At 39.6% G+C, this 26,116-nt stretch overlaps 1 protein-coding gene across 1 annotated transcript in view; it reads right to left on the minus strand.

Annotated features, from left to right (window-relative positions):
* Positions 1-1,434: 1,434 nt before the first annotated feature.
* Positions 1,435-26,116, minus strand: part of TOP1 (DNA topoisomerase I) — a 76,390-nt gene continuing 51,708 nt past the window's right edge. The window contains exons 9-21 of the mRNA XM_080925645.1: positions 25,937-26,052; positions 21,656-21,777; positions 20,730-20,852; positions 19,021-19,208; positions 18,654-18,798; positions 11,417-11,560; positions 10,413-10,598; positions 9,591-9,659; positions 8,884-8,998; positions 8,101-8,228; positions 5,103-5,197; positions 4,706-4,855; positions 1,435-2,721 (exon numbers count right to left, since the gene is read on the minus strand). Of these exons, the coding sequence (XP_080781771.1) occupies positions 2,619-2,721; positions 4,706-4,855; positions 5,103-5,197; positions 8,101-8,228; positions 8,884-8,998; positions 9,591-9,659; positions 10,413-10,598; positions 11,417-11,560; positions 18,654-18,798; positions 19,021-19,208; positions 20,730-20,852; positions 21,656-21,777; positions 25,937-26,052 (1,684 nt within the window). The 3' untranslated portion in view covers positions 1,435-2,618. The remainder of the gene's footprint in view (positions 2,722-4,705; positions 4,856-5,102; positions 5,198-8,100; positions 8,229-8,883; positions 8,999-9,590; positions 9,660-10,412; positions 10,599-11,416; positions 11,561-18,653; positions 18,799-19,020; positions 19,209-20,729; positions 20,853-21,655; positions 21,778-25,936; positions 26,053-26,116) is intronic.

Genomic DNA, 26,116 nt, shown 5'->3' on the forward strand with positions numbered 1-26,116 from the left:
AGCGTCTCTTTTTTCTTACATGTCCACTGTTAGCTCTCAACTTTTGGGACAATGCACTTGCTGCACAGATGGCAAGAGAATAGGGGATTTGCAGTCTGGGCACCACATAGAAGCATTTCTCTTTGCCCACAGAATTTCTCAGATGCTGCCCTTCTGGCTTCTACTCTTGAATATGGGCTGGAATTGAGATGTGCTGGGTCATCAAGAATGGTAGGCTTAATCCTGTTCTCCAAACACAAGCATCTCTTAAGAGCTTAATGTACTTCTACCCACTCATCAGCTCCCCCCATAACCCGCTGCTGCCCAAATCTTGGCAGCCTCTTTTCATAGTCCCAGTCAGAATCAGCTGAGATCCCTGCCTCTGTAGCTTTCCTTAGAGGTCTGCCACGACTGCCTGTAATGCACTTTGCTATTTGCTGTGTTATCTTAAGCAGCACAAACTTGCTCTTCATGTTATCAAAGACCTACCGGGTGGGGCTTACCAGAGGTAGGCACTACTTCCTGCTCTTTATCTGCCTAGTGTTGGCAACACAGTTGTTATCAGGTCCCAAAACTAAGGTTCATTTCTTACCAGCTACCAGTCAGAGAGTATGGTTGGTTATGAAAGGCCTCCTGTCTTAACATCTCATATGGCTAACTCAACACTACAGAATTCACAAACACCTGGCTATAATGCTCTTGGTTCCAAACAGTGATGGTTATACTGTTCTTATCCCCAGGAGTAAGTGTTGCTTTCACTGGCCAACGAAGTTCAAGTTTCAAGGACCCAAGAGTCTCCTGTTGTGGTCCCAGCATCAGTGACAACTGAAACCATTCAAGGAAGGTGGTTCTGCTTATGCCAACAAACTCAGGTATAGTCACTGGTGACCCATTCCAACCTCTCCTTTAACCTGGAGTTTTACCTTTTCATTTTGAATTTCAGACTTAGGAACATTTGGTAGGGATTATAGCTACTTTGGGGTATCCAGATCTTTGGGTTAGTTACAGTTAACTCCTTCGATCAATACAGTCTTCATTCCATTTGAGAGGCTTCTGAGATCTGGTACTCAGTACAGACTGAAGGCTTCACCATATATGAAAGCTATCCTGCCTTTGTTCAGTATATGTGGAAAGCTCTCTACAATTGTTTCCCAAATAAACAAGGCTGTCTTGCTCAATCGCCTCTGCCCACACTGGGCTCAGGCACTTCTCTTGCTTTCTGGGCCTGTCTTTAGGGATGGAGACTGTGGTACTCTTAATTCCTCATCAGGACAGATGTACTTCCAGGTCAAGCCCCATACCATTTTCCCATTGGGAGGGACAAACCCTTGCTGACCTGAATTAACAGACCATGCACTGCACTAACTCTCAGCCCCGAGCCTTTACTCTGTCTGGCCTGGGGCCTCATTCACAAAAAGGCAGACGCTAAGTTTCCGTTAAGTTGTAGGAGTTTATTTTAAATAACCTACAGTTGATTAAAAGGGAATTCATGATAAAAATAGAAGATACTTGAGGAAAGATGTGGGAATGGACTCTGCACACACACTAAACTAACAATGCCTCTAAAACTAATGATTATAGCAAAAAAAGTCTTCACATTAAAATTTTCCTTTTTATGGTTTTTTTTCCATTTTTTACACAATTACAAAAGAAAAAATAAAAGCCCTAAAATCTTGATTATTTTTCCTTTTTGTTTTGTTTTTGTATTTTGTATTTCTTGGACCAAATGCTCATTTTCCTCTAAATTTATTGACCTGTGGAAGTTTTTATACAATAAAATCTTTCAAATGAAAGACTGGGGTTTCCAAAGAAAAAGATGGATCTCTTAAAGGGTACAAAGAATGGTCAGAACAAAGGATGATGGGAAAATGGTTTCAGTCACTGATTATTTCATTATCCTTAGACTCACTCGCCCTTCATCCCTCCCCAACCCCAAGCTACACGATCTTTAAGATCAAGAAGAAGGCTTAAATATTTTAAAATAATTAAAACGAAATAAAAATTCACATTTAAAAAGGAACACTCAAGTCAGGAAATATTTTCCCATCATGCTTTTCTGTGAATAGGTGTCTGAACCAAAACACTGCCGATGTCACAACTGCTTCAAGTTTAATGAAAACTGATTCCCATGACAACAGAATGACAGCTGTAATAGGTGCGCTGGGTTTTTGTTTTGTTCTACTTAATTTTAAATTCCTGAAATGGGGAGAGGAGGGAGTTTAGGAATTTGTTTCTATTAAAATATAGAAGTTATTGCAAAACCCTAACTGTAAAAACGCACCAATATAATCAGACTTCGCATACAGTAGCTGAGAGAATCCAAACATTGCAGCAAAACTGAATTTGCCTGGCAGGATGCTGACAAATTCCCATCCACTTGCTCTCTTGAAAATAAAAACAAAATTCAAAACAAATCATACAGCTAGAATTTTGATATCTGAAATATTTTTAAATAAGTTGTCCATAGGACAACTGGCTCAGCTCTCCCTTATAATATCTCCAGGTCTATCTTTTTGCAAAGATGTTGGTTTGTTAAGACTTGTGGCCTCTCCCTCAGGTGTGAGGGCAAGTGAGGCTCAGTTTATCCATCTTCCCCAAACCACACTGTTCCTTTTTCACAGAACCCCGGTTCAGACTGGTCAAAACTCGTAGTCCTCATCAGTCATATCAATGGCCCAAGCAAACTTCTCCCTCTGGGTTTTGTTGTAAATCTTCTCAATTGGGACACCCCATTTTTTGCACCTGCAAAAAAAAACAAACACATAAATAAACACAGAGATAATAAAAGCGATGTAGTCTATCTCACTGATAACCAACGGCAGGGGTCCAGAGTTTTCTGATGCACCAAAATATTCAAAGGACTTTATCACCTCATTTTTAAAATAGAGATCTCTAAAGTAGGTGTTACTACTTTGATATGCAAACAAAAAAGTAGACTTTAAATGACAACCATGCAGAGATGGCAAAAAGCAGTGTCCTCGTGGCATTAGAAAGTGCAGCTGGGATCTTATACTATGCAGTTTGGTCTGAAGCCCACACTTTTGACTACCATCACACTGCTTCTCAACAGTTAATCCAGTGTGAGATGCCTCTGTGGGTGACCTGCTGTTGTTCAACTTGACACAACTACAGTTATCAGGGAAAGATAATCTCAACCTAGAAAACCCTATATCGGATTGCCTGTAGGAAGGTCTATAGAGCATTTTGCTGACTACCTGATGAGAAGTTCCACCCAGCAAGTTAGTAGGCAGTACTCATTTGTGGTGGGCAGTTTCATTTCCTGCTTCCATATACCTGTCTTAAATTTTTACCCTGACTTCCCTCGGTGATGAAGGATGACCAGAGTTGTAAGCTGAAGCCAACACTGTCTTCCCAAAGTTGATTTTGGTCATGGTATTTTATCTCAGCAATAAAAACCCTACCCAGGACAGCAAGCTTTGCTACCAAGCCTGAAGACCAAAGTATGATCCTCAGGACCCACATGATGGAAGGAGAATCTAACCAACTATTGCCAAAGTCAGCAGACCTCTTCATATACACTGTGGTGTAAGTACACACACACACACACACACACACACACACACACACACACACATTAATGAAAAAAAGAAAGTTAACCCCTAGCAACAGAAGCACAAAGCTAGGTCTCTGGTCTAGAATTCAACAACTCAAGCTAATTAAATATCTTCAGAAACCATCCACTTGTTTGGATGTTATTGTATGGGGCCAGGGAGCTGTGGAGCCAAGGGAAGCAATCCTGGAGCAAGATCAGGGTGTGTCCAAACTCTGGGAATCTCATCCTAGGATTGACAAGATTAGATCACTCCCCTCCCCTTCCCCTGGCCTGGATACTCAGATCTTTGCCTCACCAGAGGTGGTTATATAGCTGGTAGCCAGGTAAAACATTTTTTCCCCTTAAAAGGTCATGTACAGCAGCACCTGGATTTCTTTCTCATGCAAATGAGGTATTCCTATCACCCTGGCCCTGGCCAACGATGTACACTCTCCTTGATAGTCCCTACTCACCCACCAAAAGTTTAAATAACTTTTTCTCCCCAATAAACTGAACCAGTTCTCTAAAACTGTCCTTAAGTATGTAAGCTTCCCTTCCTTCCATCCAGCCTGATGATGTACAATGGGACTGGCTACATGGAGAGGGAAAAGCAAAAATGGGGCAGCACTATGTATTTATGAGAGATAAAGGGAGGGAGCTTTGTATCTACACACAATAGAAAATCTACGTGCCTTTGTAGAATGGTCTCTCTACCTCTGTGTAGGTTACATGGATCTGTGTTCTTAATTCTTTGCTGTGCCTTTCTTCTAATCTTTGTGTTTTTTGGAACTTGTTCTTGTTTTATTTATTTTTTGAGATATCTTTTTATTTAAACCTTACATTGATCATCCTGCTTTTGCCTCCTAAGTACTGGGTTATAGGCATACATTACCAAGCCCAGTTTACTTTGTGTTTAGAAGAGTGATTAGAAGGACACCAGATGTACTCCTCTGGCTTCTGCAGGCATGGGCTCCTACACTAATGTGCTTATGGGCATCTAGGATATTCCACTGTACCTGTAGACAGGGCTCAGCAAGGAGAGCTGCAGGATCTCCTGGAAGAAATGTGAACTTAGACATGGCAATGAGGGAGCTGGCAAGTCTCTGGCTATTCCCAGAGACTTGCTGCCTTTCCTTTACCAACAGCAGGAGCTCTACACAACCAAATGCTCACCAAGCTACTGTGATCCTAGGGTCCAGATAATTGAGTTTGGAAGTTCCCAAGGCAATTTGTTTGTTCTCCTCTCGATCTGTGGCTTGAACCTCCAGCTTCATCAGCTGCTCTTCTAGTCTCTGTACAGCCTTCTTTTTTGACTCTACAACCCTAGAAGAATGGCAGAATCATACATTAACACTGACCTCTAGACAAGTATCCTCACATTACTGCTTAAAGGAGAAAAACATGAAAAATTTCCCCAAGAAACCTTTGAAAAAAAAGCTGATTATGATGGTTTATCCCGGGAAGTCAAGGCTACATAAGGAGACAGAGCGAGCTGGGACTCCCAGGCCTCTGAGTGATGATGTCAACTGCTCTCTCTTATTCAGCCCTTGGTACAGTATCAGATACATACTTCTTGGTCTTTGCATCCTTCATGACTTTGGCATCAGCCTTAGCACTTTTCAGGTCCCTTCGAGCATCTGCTAGCTGATCCTTCTTGGCATCAATCTAGACAGAAAAACAGCAGTACAGTTAGGAATAAAATGAGCTGGAAAGGGAAAAGGGCTCCATCTTAGAAAGTAAGAGAGCTGTCTGTGTTCTCTAGTACAGAAGGCTTTGTGAAAACAATGATGGGCAGTGACTGCAGAACACCCAGCTGCTGCCTGCTGCTCACTTATGCTCTTCAGTGAGCTTTAACAATGAAAGCTTCTAGAACAGTAACCTGGAAATCTGGTTGTGACCTTTCAGGAAAACACTCTAGCTTTAGGAAACAGAAAGGAAGACCCAGATGACACCTATTTTCAAATGGATTCTATGCCAGGCTTTAGTATTCTTTTGTCAATCAGTCAGTCTGAAAGAGACAGGGTCTAACTATTTGGCTAGACTAGAACTCACTCTGTAGACCAAGCTGCCCTCGACTCTTGAATGCTTATAGGTGTGGGTCATCACTCTGGGCCTTTAGCATTCCTTCTGAGACTATCATAAAAGATACACATATCTGCTAAGCAAGCCCAGATCATTTCTGATCATTTCCCAGATCAAATTTGGGAAAGAATTGTCAGCTTTGGGAAAAAGGATACACTAAAGAGGATATCCCAGGAAATTAAAAACTGGCAAGTAGGCATCAATTAGGAAGTGCCTCAAGTTCCCTTACTATTTATTTTACAAAAGTAGAGAAGAAAATTAATCATTCAATAAGAGAGATGTAAAAAGCATCAATTAAAGTTTTTCCCTCCACAAAGGAAATCTTATGGAATCCATATCTACTAGGAAAAGACAGAACACTTTCATCTTCCTTCCCTGTTTGTTGAAAACCTAACTTCGCTTTGGATGTTGCTTATAAACAACAATATGATACTGGAGCTGATGCTGGTGAATTTGTGCTGCTGGGTTCTAAAGAATCCCATCCTTATGATCACACTGATGACCTATGAGGCCAAGAGAATATCCCAGAGTAAATACATGTTGCCTTACACACATTGGGTTGTTGTTGACTGAGCCTAAAATGTTAGACAAACACCACACCCATTGCCAACCTCTACCCTGCCAGGAAAAAAACAAAAAACAAACCCACATAAAATGCAGCTCAAGATTAGAAACAATTCACCATTGTGAGAGAATCATTAAATGTTCACTGTTAGTGGCTTCCTTCCAGTATCTATGTTGTTCAAAAAGTTACTGGAACTGACTTTGCACACAAAAGCATTGGCACCACCACTAGGCAGATGCTTCTTAGGCTAGAAGTGCAGCAAACCACAGTCTTAACCATTTCTGTGAATGCTAAACTGGCAAGCTATGTTAAATTCTCTCAAAGACTCCATTGACTGACTAAGCAACTGGGCGTGTGTTTACTTTGTGGGCACACAGGAGAAGGTTCCTACACTTGGAGGGTTTCTTTGGCAGGCAGCCTGAGCTGCTCAAACAGTGGTTCCAGAATAAGAGCAACATTCTCCAGGAAGGGTCTCCTGAACTGGGTAAACAGCATCTGATTCTCATACTTTATTTTATTCTGGGTTTAGAGTGACAGCACCTGAGGAAAGTAAGCAGTATCAGAGGATCTCCATCTAACAGGCAAAGCAAAGGCACATGCTAAAATGGGAATTCTGTGGGGTTCTTAGCTTGCTGACCCTATGCAGATTAGGTCTGTGATCACTATTCACTCACTGTGGATCTGGAGATCCCTTCAGGGCAGCTGCAGCAAAGCCTCTAAGTTGTAGCTTTAGATTAATATACATTATGCCTCTGTTCTAATCTTGCAAAAACCTCAATAGGAGGAGAATATTCTGAGCCTGAAAATATGTGTTAAGTTTCACTGTAAAGCAGTTTCTAAAAGTAAGTTGTCTAAGTATAGAATTCCATATATTTGGACAGAAAAAAAAATGTGTCTGTACTTTGGCTACTCTCTAGTTGGCATTTATTATTTCCTCTTTTAATTAACTGTGGGCAAGAACCCAAAGAAATATAACTTGTCCTGTGACTATTACCAACAGATGTTGAATACTTTCCTGTTATGCAGTAGTGTTGTATAACTCTACTGTCAAACTTTATAGTTATTAGGACCACCTCGAAAATCCTAATAAGGAAACTTATTTCTATGCCACGGCTGTATTTAAATAGAAATGCTTTCCATTGTAACCCTGTGCATCTTTTTAACATGAAATATGCTCACTGTGGATTAGAGGGTTCAGATGAATAGTTAAGCATTGAGAGAGGAAAAAGAGTTGCACAGCAGTGGAACATCAACTTGTTTTCATATCAGTGTCTCCCAATAGGGCACAACCCGACACAATCAGATCTGACACTCAACAACAGATATAGTTGTTCTAGGATCAGGAGGGAATTAAATGCCATTGCTTCACCATCTTTTAAACTTCAAGCAATCTAACAGGATTCCTCTCCTTTCCCCTGCTTTTCTTTGGGGATCAAACCCAGGGTTTCATGTATGGTAGATAAGCAAAGGTAGGTTCCACCACTGTTGTTGTGTCTTCCTGTCATGTTTCTTAGCCAGAGCACTGAGAATTTATTTTGTGGTCCTAGAGATGGAACCCAGAGCCTGCTGTACACAAGGCAAGCATTCTACCACAAAGCTACACTCCTATTTCCATTTTCCTTAAGTATAACTGGGGCAACAGTTAGCAATTCAGTGGTACATCAAAGTTAGCACTCCAAAACAGAAAGTGGTTCATGTAGAACTTGTGTCTCCAGCACAAATATTTTAGAGAAAAACAAACACTATGATACTATCAAATCATTTTCATCTGTTATTTGTAGAAAGATCTTTCCTTCAAAACAGACCCAGATGAGCCTGCTGTTATCCCAGGCCACACTAAGTCAGATTCCAGAAGCCTCTCATTTTCAAAAGAAACCACACGATTCCCTTTGCTACCCCACCAATGGACCCACCACCATACCTTAGACTGCAAATTCATCATTGACTTCTCAAAGGTCTTTGGTGGCGCCCTCTGGTGGTTACAAAGAATTGCAACAGCTCGATTGGCACGGTTATAAGATAGAATCTTTGCTGGTACATTCTCATCAGCTGCAAAAAGTAAAATAGCAACAGGGTCAATTGTATATATACACAGCAAGAATATACGCATCAGTGTCTTCTAGGGACTTCATCTCTGTAATGTTTATACCAACCTTCAGCTTATAAGGCACAAGGTCAAAATTTGAGTCAAAGACAGTAAATTTCTACATAAGCCTGAATAAGTTTCTGTCACAAGAATTCTGTGCCTCTTTCTTTAACCTTACTGGATTTTGTGTGCAGGTCTCATTATGTAGTCCAGGTGGTCTCCACATCTACTGTACCCAGCTTGTCTATCATATTACATGAAAATCTGCGTTTTGGGTTTTTGTTTCTTAAAAACCTCAGGGCTGGAGAGGTGGTTCAGCTCTTAACAGCACTGACCGCTTTCCAGATGGTTGTGAGTTCAATTCCCAGCAACCACACAGTAGCTCATAATCATCTGTAAGGATCTGATACCCTATGAGCTTGTAAGTAACACAGATAACACACAAAATTTTTTAAAGCAGATGCAAAACTGTTGTCAGTATCCTGAGAGTAATCTAGAATTTTCGGCGGGAGTGGGAAGAAAGAAAAGCCTTGGTTTTGTTTAGACAGCAAAGCCTCTCAAGAGGTTTCAGGGAAAGAATGAAGAGAACACTGGCAGCATTCCAGGGAAACTACTTACGGGCTGTGAGCTCTTTAAGCTGCTGCTGCAGAGTGATAGAGGCATTGTAGGTACGGAACACCTTGGCAGTCAAGCCCTCCATGAGATCTTGAAGATGCTTATTTAGAATACCAGTCTGCAGACAACAAGACAACAAAGAGGATATTGGGACTGAGGTAAACACCGAATCACCCTTTCCCTTGCAGCAAGAACTAGGAGTCTCTGTGCCAGTGCTGCCACCATCCTGTGAGTTACTGGCCTATCCTTCAAGGAAGTTAGCAAAGAGGGAAAATAATTCCAGAATTCAGGATTGTACAGTATCTTTCTATAAAGTACTTTATTCTTAAGCTTAAAACAACAAACTTGTTCTTTCTTATAAATATTTCTCCCACTAAAGAAAGCAAGTGAAAGTCTTGGGTTTCTAGCACAGGCAGCTGGGCATCTCAAGAAAGGATGAAAGAAAGAGAGAGGCAAATATCCATGTAAATAAAGCTCAGCTCCCTCTGCCTTAAGGCTCTGGTAATAATCCACTGCACTATTCCATGGGGAGAGGGAACGGATGGGGGATCAACACAACAGATATAATGAGTGTCCCAAAGGAGGAAGGATATGTAGATTGTCACTGGACAATCTAGACTGAATGGACAGTCCAAATATCCACTGACAACTCTTGACCCCAGGAGCTTCAGACTGCTTGGCCTCTAGCCTAGTGTCCTCTGCTTACTCACATTAAGTCGATCGAAAAGATCATCCTCAGGCTGCTTGTTCTCCATAAACAGTTGTAAGTTTTTAAAAACCTGAAAGAAGTCCAATTATGATTTAATTTTTTTTTAGAATTTCAAACTCACAAAACTTTTTAAAAAGAGAAAAGACATAAAGACAACACACACACACACACACACACACACACACACACACACACACACACACACACACACACACGAATGATATCCAAATTCTAACTATCAGTTCTGAGCCATTTGTGGTATATATTGTAGCCCTTTAGCACCAACATCCTGGCACCTACTTCCTAAGAATAAATATGTTCCCTTATAGCCTAACTATGCCTACCCTAGTTGCATGATTTAACTGGTACCTACTGTTATCCAGTGGGCTAAAGCATTAAGTACCCATATGCCTATATCGTGGGTCTTCAGAGATCTGAGAACTGAAAGGCTACAATTTTATTCAGTTGGGAATTGGCCTGGGGCTAAGAAAAGACACAAGATGACAAGTGTACAACATGACCAGAGGATCACTAAAGTGGCTGGGTTCAATCTTACACTGAGTTTGCTATAAGAACTAACTCTCTTCAGACTCTGTTTTAAACTGCTTCCAGAAATAGCCACACATTTCCAGAAATGTAGTAGAGGTTGCAGGACAGGACTAAAATGAGGCACACAATACACCAAGCAGTATCTCTCTTCTTTGAGATAATTTTTAGTAGAGCCCATCAAAATGCAGAGCATACAAAAGCCCTCAATAAATACTTGCTGAATGAACAAATAAGTAAAAAGAGCAAGCCAGAAGCGCAGGTCACGTAAACTTACTCGTTTCTCAACTGGTACTTTGTTATAGTATCTGATTGAGTCCTTCCCAGGAAAGTCAAATTCCACCACATACTCCTGACCATCCAATTCTGGGTGTAGATTGATGTGTTCCACTCTAAGTGAACAGCAACCCACAGTGTCTGCTGTCTCTCCTTCTTCCTTCTCATTGCCTGCTCTCAGAGCAAGCTGTGCAAGAAAGAGAGTGGGGTTGTTAAGAAAAAGATCAGCATCAGTGAAACACATGGACCACCTATGATAACCCCAAACCAGAAGCCCTCAATTCTGCAGATGGAGCATCAGGCTGCATAATCTAGAGACTCAGATTCTACAAAGTTATAGCTCATGTGAAAGTCACAGGAATACCCAGAGACCCAAGTTTCTCTATTCCATCTTTAGAATGCAGATAGAAGAAAAATAAATTACAAGACAACAAACGAGAACATGTTTTCATGAGAACAGTCAGATTAAAAACAATTATCAATTTTGTATGAATTCAGAATTTGGGCTAAAATGTAAGTGTAAAATGAAAAAAAAAAATCTGAGCACTAAAAAACTGAACTCTACAGCACTATCTTTTAGACTGCAATTAATGAAATGGGAAATAACTACCAGAATTAAATGCTATTAGTTAACTAGTGGTTTGTGCAATTTCTGATTTAATTTCATACAAATAAAAATATTATGTTGATTTTGACATAAAATAAGTACTTTTGCAGTATAGATTATGGTAAAAAGCTTGAAAGCATAACAGTTATTAAAAAAACAACAACAAACAAGCCAATAATGTTCAGTTTATGCAGATCCTCCTATTACAGAAACTGTTCAACAGCAAACATACTGTACATGTCTCTTTCTCTGCATCCACATCTACCTTTCCTTACTGGGCTAAATTTGATTATAAGTTGCACAGCAGATAATGCGGTTCTGATCCCTGTTCTTAGAGCAGACACTCCCTATATCTGTAAACGGAACTGTCCAATGTGGGTAAAGGAGCCTGTCCTCACCTTATCAATGAAGTACAGTGCTACAGCTCTCTGCCGAACTTTCATCTCCTTGGACTTCCAGTCTTCCCGATACTGATTTCGGATCTTGTCCACGCACTTCTTCAAACGCCGAGCAGTCTCATACTTCTGCCAGTCTTTCTCACCCTGCAGAGTGTAGCAGCACACTGAATATTCAGAGCTCTGAACTCAACAAAAGGAACCTGAGCTTAACCAATGATGGGAAAGCACAGAACTGAAGAGAAAGTCTAGGTCACTGAGCCTAACAAGAATATGGTGTTCTACTTTCACATAACTGACTCCTATCTAATTGCTAAGAAAGCTTTCCAATCTAAAAAAAGGTTCACACTCTTGTGAGAATCCCACTAAGCGTGCCCATAAACGGACTTCTGTCAACATAAAGGATGTAAGTATCCACATTGCTTCATGAGCACCACAGCCTTGCTGTGAAATGTAAGCTCCAATACTAGTTTTCTGCTAGCACTGAATTCCATTCAATTCAAGACAGCCATATAGTTTTGTGAACCTATCAAAGAAACAGAACCCAAGATACTACATGTAATTACCAATGAACACAAAAACTTCCATGAATAGGTATAATCATTCACCATTCCCTCACTTCTGCATTTAAAAACAGTCTCAGTCTTTAAGGGAAAGAAAAAAGTTTCTGGAAACACCTTCCTTCTTCTTCTTCTTCTTCTTCTTTTTTTTTTTTTTTTTTTTTTAAGTTTTCCCAGACAGGGGTTCTCTGTGTAGCCCTGACTGTCCTAGAGCTAGCTGCATGGATTATGCTGCCTTGAACTCAAGAGATCTGCCAGCCTCTTCCTCTAAATGTTGGGATTTAATGATGGTGTGCACCACCATCACCTGGTTTCTTTTTCAAAAAAACAAAACAAAACAGAGCTTTTGGCATAAAGTTTGAGATCTGATCCTAAAGACCATGAAGTGTCATGAAAATGTTACACATGCTTGACATTATAAACCTAACGAAGAACCTGCAGCTGGGGAGCTCATAGGTCTGATGAGTGAAAGCACTACTGTGCATCAGGCTGTCTTCTAAACACAGATCTCTACACCCACAGACTTGGCCATCATCAGCAGAGTTGTGCGATGGATTTGGTTAATACCAAGGCTGCAACTGGTCAAAGTACAGAGAACAGAATGTCTGTGAAGTATTCAGGCAAAAATGGGACCTCTACATCAGACACTCTGACCTCAAGGTTTAGGAAACATTGGAAAAGGTGATGAAAAAAGACTTAAAGAGGCACAAGCAGGAAAGACTGGGGCAAAGGTGTTGTCCAAACATGGTAGGGCCATCACACTCAGGAATTGCTGTGGTTGTCTGCACAGTATCAAGCCAGTCAACACTCCATCATGAAGTGGGGAGAGATACACAGGCCCCAACTCCTAGCTGAGGAGCTCCTGACATTTGGTAGCTGCTGCTGTGTATTTGTAGTGCTTTCCTTTGAGGTGTGATACCTGGTAACTTTCCCATGCCCCATTGGACAGCCCCCACCTATGCATACATGGACACCACTAATTCAACTGAGTGGGTTACTAAAAAGAGAAGATACAAAGTTAAGAGAATAATGTGTGTGGAAGGAACCTGGTAGTAGTTGGGAAGTGGGGAGTTGAACATTGTATGAAATTTATAAAGACTATATAGTAACACAACAACAATAGTAATGACTGACATTAAACAACCTAAGATTTCTGTTACTACCCTGAGTAGAAACATACTCAAAAGCAAGGATTAATAATGTCAAGTGAGAGACCAGGAAAATTCCACACAAGCAGAATTTTACAAGGTGCAAAACTGACTACCATAAGAACCCAAGAATCTGGGGCTGGAGATGGCTTATCAATTGAGAGCCCCTGCTGCTCTCTTCCAGAAGGCTTGGGCTCGGTGCCTATATCAGAAGTGACCTGTGACTTCAGCTCCAGTGGAATCTGAAGCCTCCCACACTGCAGGACTCAAATGCACATGTCCCTACATGGACACACAGGACTTAAAGAAAAAGAAATAACCCAAGAGTTTCTACTCTTAATTCTTTGATCCTACAACAAAGGAGAGGAGGTGCTTGTGATTCTTTTTGTATATTCTTGGTTTCCACCTGAGATGAAAGGACCTGACCCATAGGATCACATGAAGGCATGGGGGTGTGTAGAACAAAAAGGCTCACTTCCAGATCTTAACAAATGCTCAAAAAGCAATGCTTTTTTGGATGTGCTAAGGAATCATCAACATTTCCTCACAATTGTGTGTGTAGTATTTGTATGAACTTGTTTGGCTTTAAAGCAAGAGATCCAATAACTTATAGTTGTCCCATTTCCTGGGGAGTTTTTAAAGTTCTCATTTCTCTAAATACAAGTTGACATTTAGGACTGAATTAGAAAAAGTACAATGCAAGCTATCCTCCTGGTACAAAGCAATAATGCACCTCTATCACAATTTCTTACATAATCCACAGCCAACAAGACACCTGAAAGACTCACCAAAATACACTATCTAGCCAGGAGTGGACTCTCTTCACCACTCCAAAATACATAGGTATTAGTCTGTCTGAATGATTGCTACGATTGTGAGGAAGTGGTCAGGCAAACAAGGTTTGAAAAAGTTAAGTAATTTATAGAAGAGACCACTAAAGAGATTTCCCGTCACATGATTGGCCTCCTAGAATAAACTAATGTTTTCTCTAGAACACTAGGATGGGGATGATCAAGAACAGAAGACATCCTGGGAAGGGCTAAAAGGCAAGGCAAGCCTCCAAGTATGCTTGTCCTAGTTGCTTTCAGTGCTGCTGAAAAGAGCCTATAAAATAACAATAGACTTAAAATCTTTTTGGATTGCTTCTGAAAATATTCACCTAGGTCTTCCAGGGTGCAAAATCAAAACCATCACAGCAGGTCCTTCCCTGACACTAGCAGAGATGTGCTCCCTCAAATTACATCAGCACATTACTAACATGGATTAGAAAATCAGTTAGGTAAAACAAAGGCAGATATTGTAGGAACCTTTGATGCCCTTTCCTCTTTCCTTAGTTGGCAACCTCTCCCCAATGGAGAGAAAACTAGTTAGTGACAAACCAGACTTTAAAAAACTGTAGATACTTATCCACTCAATAATATGGGCAGATGGAGTCAGGGCTGCCGAGCAGGAAGTGAGTTGTTTGTCTTTTAACTATTCTTAGGATCTGTACTGGAGAAGATGCCATTTGCTACTATACTTTGGGTGTGTGAATAAGACAAACTCAGGCTGGTTGCTCAGAAGTTTGTACCTGAGATAGGGTCTTTCTCTGGCCCAGAACTAACCACTTAGGCCAGACTGTTGGACAAGTCAGGCCCAGTGATCCCTCTGTCTCTACCTCCCCAGTGCTGGAATTACCAGCAAGTGCTACCATGCCTAGCTTTTTAAAATTAATAAACCACATCTTTTCTCTTTACTTTTGAAATTTTCATGTTTACATAATAAAATATGATATCATTTCTCCTCAAGTCTTCCATACCCCCTTACCACATCAAGTTTTTGGTTTAATGATAACTCAGTAAGTACAGTTAATGCCACCCATAAATCCATCTGTGCATTGGCATGGTAGCACTCAATGGAACATGGAAGGGGAAAAACAAAACAAAAAACAAAAAAAGGCCTCCCTAGTCTGGAACTTGCTATAAAGACCAGGATAGCCTCAGACTCAAAGAGATTCTTCTGCCTCCCAAGTACTAGGTTAAAGGTTGTGCCACCAGAGTAGTTTTTGTAATTCAGTGATTAAGTATGTTGAACATAGTGCTAAGATCTGATAATGCCAAACAAGACAAGAATTTATTATACATAATTACATATTTGATTTATTTCATTAAAATAAAACTCAGACCTGGAAAAATTGTTCAGAGGTTAAGTATACTTTCTACCCTTACAGAGGAAGTAGGTTTGGTTCCCAGCACCCATAAACAGCTCACTACTGTCCCTAGCTACCTCTGGTTCAAAGGATCTGGTAACTTTTATTGGACTCTGTGGACACAAGCCACACAATATAATCAACATGCATTATGCAGGCAAAATACTCATAAACAAAAATAAATAAGCCTAAAACAATAGCAACAATTCACCCCTCCCACCCCCGCCAAGTCCTAAAGTCTTTACTTAAGAATTGAATACTTCAGGCTAGAGAGACTGCTCTTCCAGAGGTTCTGAGTTCAATTTCCAGCAACCACATGGTGGCTCACAACCATCTGTAATGAGATCTGATGCCCTCTTCTGGTGTGTCTGAAGACAACTACAGTGTACTCACATACATTAATAAATAGTTTTTTAAAAAGAATGTAATACTTCTCTGGGTAGCAGTACAGTATTCACGGTGCTACCAGACTCTACTGTGAAGCCACTGCTGTTCTGCTAGATGGAAGGAGCCTAAGACAAGACTGAGAGCAACCTCAAGAAGCCACAGACACTGCCTCCTCACTCCAGTTGCCAGCAGTCCCACCTTTCCAGACCTGTAATGACTATTCCTGGGATCTCATTGCAGTTGTCTCAAGTCAAGCATTCTGTCTTGATTCTCGAGCTTACTACTGTCACCATCTTGCAGAAACCTAGAAAAATCCTTACTATGTAGTTATCTCATTTTTGCCTATAGGAGGACACATGGCCACATACCTGAAATCTCCTCCCTTTCCTCCACTCTCACTGCTATCATCTGCCTTGGTCACTACAGTTTCTTGCCTTTAGAACAACTGTCTGTGTCCAATACAGGCTGCACCAAGAAGTAGTCAAACTATCAATTATGTCACAAGTCCAATCTTATTTTCTTCTTTACATCTAGATCAGTAGCTTCATTTTAGACTTTTTTTTTTTTTTAAATAAATTGGAGATGAAGTCCTGGCCTGTCTGCTTCTGCAGGGCGTTTTTCATGTTTCTTACTTCTCAAAGCACTCTGTTCCACAAGCATGTGAGCTCTTTCTCATGGCAGAAATCTCAAAAGGTCTCATTCTCTCTTTGGAATGCTAACTCCCATTGTTTTTCTTTCCAGTGGCAAATGAAATTCCTATTCATCTCAAAAAAATATGTAGCCTTTAATCTTTGTAGGAAAAAAAAAAAAAAAAAAAAAAAAAGCCTTACCTGAAACAGAGTCAAGATTGAACCCTGAGGTATGTATACTCTTGAATGGGACTTATACTTCTGTGCAGCAACATTTACCACAGTTTGTATTTATTTGTGTCACATTACTTATTGTCATGCTTGCTAATCTTTGGTAACCTATGTTTAAAACACACTCTTCCATTCAAAGTCCTTAAATGATTCTCTTCCCGGAACAGAACACTGTCTTCTTTGGCATGATATTTAAGACTGGCCACAATTTAACAACAGGATGTCATGAGAGAGCATGAGATTGGAGATCTAAATTACATTCTAAGAAGATTGATAGAGTTGCCAGCTATCGGATCTAGGACTTTTTAAAACTTTCCCACAGACTATTTGGTAGTTGTGGTGTATGTGGTATATGCATACTGCAGTGTGTGTGTGTCATATGTGTATGTGTGTAGGCACACATCTCTGTAAGCACAAAGAGATTTTCTACCTTTATTTTTTAAAGATTTTTATTTTATGTTTATGGGTTTTCTGCCTGCCTGTTATGATATACATGCAGAACCCACAGAGGCCAGAAGAGGGCGTCAGATCCCCCTAGAACTGAACTGTTTGTGAGCTGTTGTGTGGGCACTAGAAATATCAAACACAGGCCATCTGAGAAAACAGCCAGAACTCTTAGCCACGGAGTCATCTCTTTAGCTCCTCTACCTGATTAAGAACCTGAAGATCACACTCTCAGCTAGGCTGGCTGGCCAAGGGCTCATAGAATCGTGACTGTATATGTTCCCAATACTGAAGTCACAGTTATGCATGGCTTTGTCTAGCTTTATGTGGGTGCTGGAGATGTGAACTCAGGTCACATCTTGCTTTTACAAAAAGTATTTTTATCTGTTGAGCCTTCTCCCCCAACCTATTTGACACTGGTCTTTTTATATCCCTGTATACCTCAACTTACCCTCCTCTTTTGTCCATAAGCACCCAAGTCTGTTTAGAAGACCTCTTTAAAGAGCTAATTCTAATCTAATTTCCTTTAAACAGTCCATTCTGATGTTAAAAAATAACTACTCTATTAGTAAGAACAATTACCTTTCTTCTAACACAACTGGATCCCTACACAATCTGCCTACCAACCTACAATTCCATAAAGGAATAAAACCATGGTTTCTTTATCCATTTCTGTAGTTCTGTAAACTACTCAGAAAGAAAGGATTAGTAGTCTCAATTCTCCCTTCTGATTTATACTTACTCTGAAACAGAAGAACTATTATTCAGTTTATCTGAAGTATCCAAATGGCATTTTTCATAAGAAGGTAGAGATACATGTCAGACAACAGGGTATAAGCTAGAAAGCATGCAAAATTTACACAGCTTTTTCATCTGTGACTATTGGATCTTACAGAAGCTAAATCCTTATAAACAAGGGTTTCAAAAGTCTTTAGCTTCAGACTCTAATATGGAAAACAGTTCTAGACTACACAGAGCCTATACCTTGGCTGTTTTTGTGAACCCAATGTCTCTTTTGGCTATAGTTCACATATCCATAAAGTCAGATGGAAGAAAGAAGCTTGTAAAACTCTTGAGAACACAGAGTACATATAGAGCTACCTGGCTAACAAAATCCCAAGACAGGCCCTCTCAGGAAGGAAGTCTAACAATTGAAAACAACTCCTGCGTATGTATGATACACATGGTGGGATAGTAATATTTCAGTCACAATCTGAAGGAACCTACTCAGATGAGACATCAGAAAACAAAGTATATAAAGCTCTAGATTTTATAGCGTGTTTCTACATTCAGAGAAAAATAGTTTCTACACTTCTCACATAAGCCTACTAACATGTCATCACATCCTGACCAGCAGACAGTAGCACTGACTGTGAAGGGTTGCACCTGGGCAATCACTGTTACCACATGCACTCACTCGGGACAAAATGGGATTTCAGAAAATTTCCACAGATAAGATTACAATAGGACACAAACATAAAGCATCTTTAAATAAGAGTTTAATTGGTAACACTAATCATGAAAGCACTTGCCCTTTTAAGGAGGGTAGGTTTTGAATTTATTAAAATGAGTCTAGAAAGCACATTGCAATACAACCAAAAGAGAAGGCAATTGTTAGGCCCACCAATGGGTGTAGCCTATATTTATGCTTACCTTGATTCGTGAACTGGGATTTAGCATGATGTATTTGATGGAACCTTGAATATTCTCTGTCCAGGAGACCAGCCAAGTAACCTTGTTATCATGTCGGACCTCCTTCCATTTATGTCCAGGAGGAGGAGATGGAACCTTAGAATCTCTGTGAAAATAATCATGCAGAAGGGAAGTGAAATGAAAAGTGACAAACCATGTCCCTTCTCATCCTGCCCTCAATTCTAAACAAAAACTTAAGAGACTACCCATGCAAGCAATACACTGCTCTCAAAGATCTCCTCTTAACACTATGAATAGTCCCAACCACCAGCCTTGAGGAAATAGCCCTGCACCCACTTCTCCCTTCTAGATGAACTGTTGTGCTCACTTGCTACAGTTGATTATGATGTCCTCAGGCATGATCCTTCTCTTCAGCATACCCATCTTGGGGTGGTTGCCTCGGCCTCGGAAAAGCCCTGGAGGCTCTATCTTGAAGTTGGCAATCCGCTCTCTATGATTATCCATTACACAAAAGCCATATTCTTTCAATAATTTCTCATTTTCTTCTTTGATTTTCTAAAATAGACCAAGGAAGTATGCAAAATAAATTCAAACTCCTACATGCTAAAAATTACATGTATTTTTTTAAGGTTCATTCATTCATTCATTCATTCATTCATTCATTCATTATATAAGTACATTGTAGCTATCTTCAGACACACCAGATCCCATTACAGATGGTTGTCAGCCACCATGTGATTTCTGGGAATTGAACTCAGGACCTCTGGAAGAACAGTCAGTGCTCTTAACTGCTGAGCAACCTCTTCAGCCCCCAAAAATTACATATTTTTATCTCTTGCAAAAGAAAGGTCAAGGTAAAGTCTAAAAAATCACTCAGAAATGAACTCAAATATAGGAAAATGTCTAGTGTATATATATAATTTGCCCCCCCCAAAAAAATCTGTCAATAATATTGACTTTACCCAATTAACAGATTCTCAACTTTTGTCCTTGGTAATACTGCAGACTAAACTGTGGCTGAACTAAAGCTTCAGCCCTTAATCTTCTATTGTAAAGGGTATAGATTTATAAGTGTCAGCTATTTTTAGTTTAGCTTAGTTTAGTTTTGAAGGATCTGGTCTCATGTGTCCCTGGATGTCTTTAAACTCCCTATGCAACTGAGAATGACAACGAATTTCTGATCCTCTTGTCTCCATTTCCCAAGGTTTGATATTCTAGGCACGTATCACAACCACACATGGTTTTATTCAGTGCTGTGGAGCAAAAACATGGCTCCGTGCACATTAGGAAAGCCCTATACCAACTGAGCTACTACAGCCCCAGTCCTACCTAGGTATTTTTAAATATGATCCTTATAAAGAAGGAGACATAAATGCTGGGTACAACATCACAACCCATAGATATATGAATTCTATGTAGTGATTCAATAACCAAGTCCTGCTCAACTTACTGGCTACAGGTGCCCTTATCAGGGGCTTAGACAAGGCAACGTTTATAAAAGCTTTTAGTTACTTGGACTAGTATTACAGCAGAGGTCCAACATGATCTTTCTGTTTAAAGGCATTGGGGCTTTACAAATGACGAAATAATTAGAGCAGTCCCCAGCACCCATGCTGGGTAGCTCAAAACTACAAGGAAGAGCTCCAGATCATCGGGTACCTTCTGGTCTCCACCCATGTGCACACATGTGCATACAATTAAAATAAGAAATATCCACAAAGTAAATAATAGGTCAAATTTCAGTGATTTGAAAAGCTACAGATAAAATGAACTTGAAAGTCTAATGTAATATCTTTGTTTGTTTTGTGGACACATCACAGTTCTTGCTTTCATCACAGAATAAAACTTAATTTGCAGTAATTTTCTTGCCTCAAGCCTAGATGCTGAGATTACAGGCATGTACCAACACAGAGAGGTACCAGCTAGCACAACTCATACATGTAGTTAGACTTTACTAAGTAAATCTTTAACACAGAAAAATATAAAATTAATGAATTCAATATTATTTCACATGAACCAAAAAATTAGACAAAGAATACTATCAAGATTTTTCTAGTTTAGTAGATTCTATCATACCAATTTTTCTTCCTTGCTCATCTGTTTCCGAGCTTCTGATTGCGCTTTGAAATACTGGCTCATCTGTGTAAAGTCGCATTTGCTTAGATTGGTAATCGTATTTTTTTCGTCATTAGTCATTTCCTAGTTGAATGAAAAGGTGTAAAAAAATTAATATAGTAATAAGTCTTCCTATTTCTTCAAAATCACATCTTTTTTTCTCCTTTAATCAAAGGTATCTAGAAAGGTAGCAAAGCTCAGTGACCTTTTATTTTGGGGGTAGGGATTGTTCTAAGATGCATTCTTTTAAATAAAAATATTTTTAATGATTTATCATAGATAAAAATTACTCTCATTTTTGGGGGGATCTTGGACAAAACACAAACACACAAGCACATGAACAAACACCAATCCAAGAGACATATACTAATTACTTTAGCAATGAAGAGAAATACTTTCTTATTCCCGTGGAGAACAACTAAGCCTGCTTTTATTAAATTTGATTTTAGAATGCTTTAGATGGTGAATCTTAATTCAGCCTTTATTCACAATTATCCAAATGGAGAGCAATGGTATTTTTTATATGCATACAGGCTAACATAGTATAGGTAAGTCACAATGGAATCAGACAGAAGAGGTGGTCAGACTAACCCTGTGCAAAGGCATCAGAGCACAGTCCCTGCAAAAACAATGTTTCCTTTGCTCAACTGGAATTGAGGTTTTCTGTTTAACCTAATCTGATAAATGCCTTCCTGCAGTCACATGAAAGTTGAGATAAAGGATATATTCTTTTTGGACAAAAACCCCATTAAAATAGTAGAAAACAAAAGATATACATTAAACTATATTTTGCATTTTTAAAAACAAACCATTAGGACATTATGGTCTACAACTCCCAGTCAACACTTTTGTGAACTATTAAAATATGAACACATGGGCCACAATACCTTTCTCCAATCTTTAAAGAAATTTTTCCTGAATATTTCCTTAGTAGTATATTCATGGTCAAGCATTTTTGCAAAGAATGTAGCTACTTCTTCTGCTTTGGGACTCAGCTTCATAACTTTACCTAGAGGAAAAAAATTGTTCCAAACAGTAAGGCACAATATTCATATTCTATGTGCACTGAATACTGAAGAGGTCATTACTGATGGCTTACCTTTCCAAGGTTTACAAAGGTCTGCTGACACACAGTTATAACAACAACAGAGTAACATACTGTTATATATCTACTTATAAAATTTCTCCTTCTCTTTAGTAGATATTTACCTGGGTCTTTTTTTGGAGACTATGCCAGTTAATTGTTCCCAGGTGCCTGCTCAGGACAGGGATGACCTGGGGAAGGCCCGGCCACTCTTCCTTTTCCTTTCAGCAAGCAGGGTCCTTTACACCTCTTCAATGGTTTTTAAAAATCAAATCCTCAGAAGGACTCCTGCCACTGCTAAGCTAAGCAGCCTCTGTTCAAGAAGGGGAGGAAAGGATAGGGGCAGGGAGTGGAAGAAAGGAATTGTGGGGAAAAGAAATAGGCATCTTTCTTCTTCAAAGTTACGTGGGTGGAATATGAATAAAAATATATATTCATAGCAGGCAAGCCCAGATTTCCCACATATAAAGCCTAAATAAGACCTTCCTCTACAACCTTGCTATTCATGTAGTTCACAGATGAAAAAGCATCACAAGCAAATCTGTTAATAATACCAAGTTTTGGGCCTCAATCCTATACCAAAAATAAAAAACTGCATTGTGGGTATGTATGTGTATGGTTTTATGTATGCAATAGTAGCGCCCCTTTAAGGTGTCAGTCCTTGCCTTCCATCTTATTTTGAGATAAGGTCTCTTTGCTCACTGCTACATATATCTAGGCTAGCTGGCACAGAATCATCCAATTCTTGTCTCCACTTCCCATCTCACCATAGGGACATCCTACAATTACAGACAAGTGTGCTACTTTGATGTGGTTCTAAGGAAACAACTTTAAGTCATCAGGCTGGTACAGCAAGTACCTTACCCACTAAGCCATCTTGCCAGTCAGAAAAGGCACTTTTGGAGCACTGGTGTGTGCAGAGTGACATACAGAAATATGGAAGAGAGTACCTCAAACACTGGGAACTCACTTCTTTTAGGAAAGCCCAATCAATCCAAAGCAAGAGGTCTGGGTGGGTCTGGGTAGCATGTAAAGAATGCTCTAAAAAAACCCTGTGATCACAAGGAAAGCCACTAAACTGATTAATAAACCCCAGAGGTGTGTTTCTCAGACAGATCATGACTGGCAGTGAAAGAAAATTACTTATTGTACCAAATATTCAAAGAGAATATTGTAATCCTAGAGCCAATTTCCATCTTTTCTCAAAAAGCCAACTTTACAATATTATATAACAATTATGCCATAATAGCATTTAGCTGCATTCTAAATGAGTTAATATAATCTCACTGCTTACAATTATGTAAGTACTAATAATAATTCCAACTTAACCAGAAGCCTACTCATTGTAAAATTGAGATATCCTATCTATTAATGGATAGCGCTGCTCCTCCAGACTGTATGAAACAGAGAATATATCACAAAACTGAAAGGTGTGCTAAAGGCAGAGATCAGCTTGGGAGATAATAACTCAAAATGCCAATAGGTTTTGTAGCTCTTCCTCAGCCCTTTCAAGATTCTGTGTTTGAAAAAGACTTGAGTAAGACATTTTCTGCTTTTCCCTATCCACACTCAGGTCTGAACAAGTTGCCAGCAAAACAGCAACATGAACAAATATAATGAAGGGAGTATAAATACGCAAACAAACAGTAGGAGGGGAGGACAAGGCAGTACTAGCCTATAACTATAGCATAGAAAGGAGTATTGTACATCTGAAGCTAGCTAGTCTAGGGTACAGAATCACATCTCAAAACAAAACCTAAGATTAAAAAATTTTTAATGAATGTATTCCTTGGTATGTTTCACATAAACTAAATATTCAATAGTGTTCTTATTTTGGGTGGGATGCCTTTGGACTTCACTGTCTTTGTCCCACCCGGTAAAGAAGCTACTATGACTTGATTTGTTTTAAATGTCTGTGGAAGGATTAAGTAACAGCTCCATCAGCAGAGCAGTGGTGGAGGGTGTGTAGATTCCCAGCAATAGTAGTGCTTTGAGGAAAAGGCTGAGCTCCGGGAAACAGAAAGAAACTGTTGAGTCAGAGTTGAAATGGTAGGTCCTTAGCAGAGGCTACAATTCAGTGCTTCCAGCCAACTCATGTCCTAGAGGTGGTCGGGGCAAAGTCCAGGACACAGGCAGCAAAGCAATATCCTGCCTACCAGTTCTTACTTATCAAACACACTTGACTTATTGTGGAGGAGTTTTATAATCAAAGGGAGGAAATCCCAGGAGGACCAACAAAGAAAACAAAATGGAGAAAGGGACCACAGCCAACAATAAACCTTAGTTTCCTATATTGAAAAATGACAGAAACCCCACGATAAAAAAGTTTACTTTCTATCATCATCACCTTGACTTTCACAGTGAGGCTTTTCCAGAGAGCTGTCTAATGCTAGTGAGCACAGATCAGGCTACAGAATATAGCAATTGTCTTTTTCAAGGTCTTAAGCCTTCTCTCTTCAACAAGAATTAAGTTTAAATTCAAGTATTTTCATAAGTCTCCAGGGATGACCCAGTGTGTAGGGTGTTTTACGCTTTCTGATCAGACCGCTTAGCTAATCTAAATTTGCCAGTAAGACCACCAAGTGTTTTATGCCATTGACTTCCTAAATAAATTGAATTAGTAGTCTCTATCTATCTGGGACTTGGGGTCTAAATACAAGCATATTTAAAAAACACATTTTCCTGACTTACAGAATGAGCCTTTTGAAAAAACAAACAAACAAACAAAAAATTAACTGAACACCCCCTTTCCAAAACTTGTGTAACCAAAAGTGTTTAGATTTTAATTTTTTTACCCCTAGATTTTGGAAAATGACTAAGTGGGGGGGGGGGGGTATAAAAATAAGTAATTAGGTTGGGCATCTTTAATTCCAGCACTCAGGAGGCAGAGACAAGTGGACCCCTAAATTCAAGGCCAGCTAAGAAGACTACATAATGAGACCTTACCTCAAAAAAGAGGGAGAGAGACAAATAAAATATCTTTAGGATAAGACACAGGTCAAAATTCACTTGTTTCATATACAAATTCAATTATTGGATGCTATTAAACCTATCTCATCCTAAGCTCACAGGCATCTACACTCCTAAAACCATTGCTGGTGGTCAAAGAGATGCACCAAACAGCTCTGAATGGTTGCTACCAGCTACTTCTTAGTAGCTTTACTGTACAGTGTTTGTTGCTCCCTGTTAGTAAATACATTATTTGATTAAGAGCACCCAGTCCTACTTCTCAACTATTAAACAGGCCCAGATCTACTATTGAATCTTAAATACATATAGCATTTGAAAAACAACTTTAGGATCACAGGACAGAACTCTTGGAATTAAGGAGTCAGTCTAAAGATTGTTGAGAGGCTACTTTGAAATCCCTCAAGCCAAAGACAAAAACACAGACAGTGTAACTCTCAGACATTTTGGAAAGTGCCAAGAGACCCAAGGAAGCCAGGTAAGATGACATGTGCCTCAGGAACAGATAGGTACATCTACTGAATTCAAGGATAGCTGATCTACATTATCAAGTTACAGTTATAAGCCAGGCAAGGTTACACAGTTAGAAATGTCTCAAAAAATAAAAACAAGAGACTTAGGCAGAGCATTTCTTTAAAATTCACCTATCAAAGACACAGTGCTGCACTACATAGAGTGACATAGCTTATGATTGCTACCTACAGGCTGAATGATGGCTAATCCTTTGCTAATACTATTTCTAGTGATTACCAGTTGCCATACTTTATTATCACTATGTGCTACTATTTGAATGATAACAACTCCACAGAACAGAAGAGCTTCTCACTGAGTTCAGATAAAAACCTTCAGTGTGTAGGATATAGGCTAGCTTTGAGTCACATTGATAAACCTTTTTAGGACTTCAGATAAGACATCAACAGCACCATTTTTTCATGTTTTTCAAGCACCTGAGGTATCTTTATGAATTAAACAACTGAGATTCCTTCTCCCAAACCACACAGACAATAAAACAAAGTGAAGTAACTAGATAGGACTATGCAATATATGAGGTGTCCTCATTTTCTATCCCTGAATAGAAACAAACCTTTCTTAGCCAAAATAACCTGAAATAACTCACCATCATAGTAAAACTTGACACCCTCTGGCAGAGGCTCATATGGTGGAGCGAAGACAGGTCCTTTATGTTCTAGGAATTTCCACTTGATGCCTTCTGGATAGCGTTCTTCTTCCCACCTTTCAAAGACAAGGCACAAGCTCATTAAGTGATCACCTTGCTCAATAAAAAGATTCTCACCTA

The sequence above is a fragment of the Micromys minutus genome, assembly GCF_963924665.1.
Source record: "Micromys minutus genome assembly, chromosome: 11".
Classification (NCBI taxonomy): Eukaryota; Metazoa; Chordata; class Mammalia; order Rodentia; family Muridae; genus Micromys; species Micromys minutus.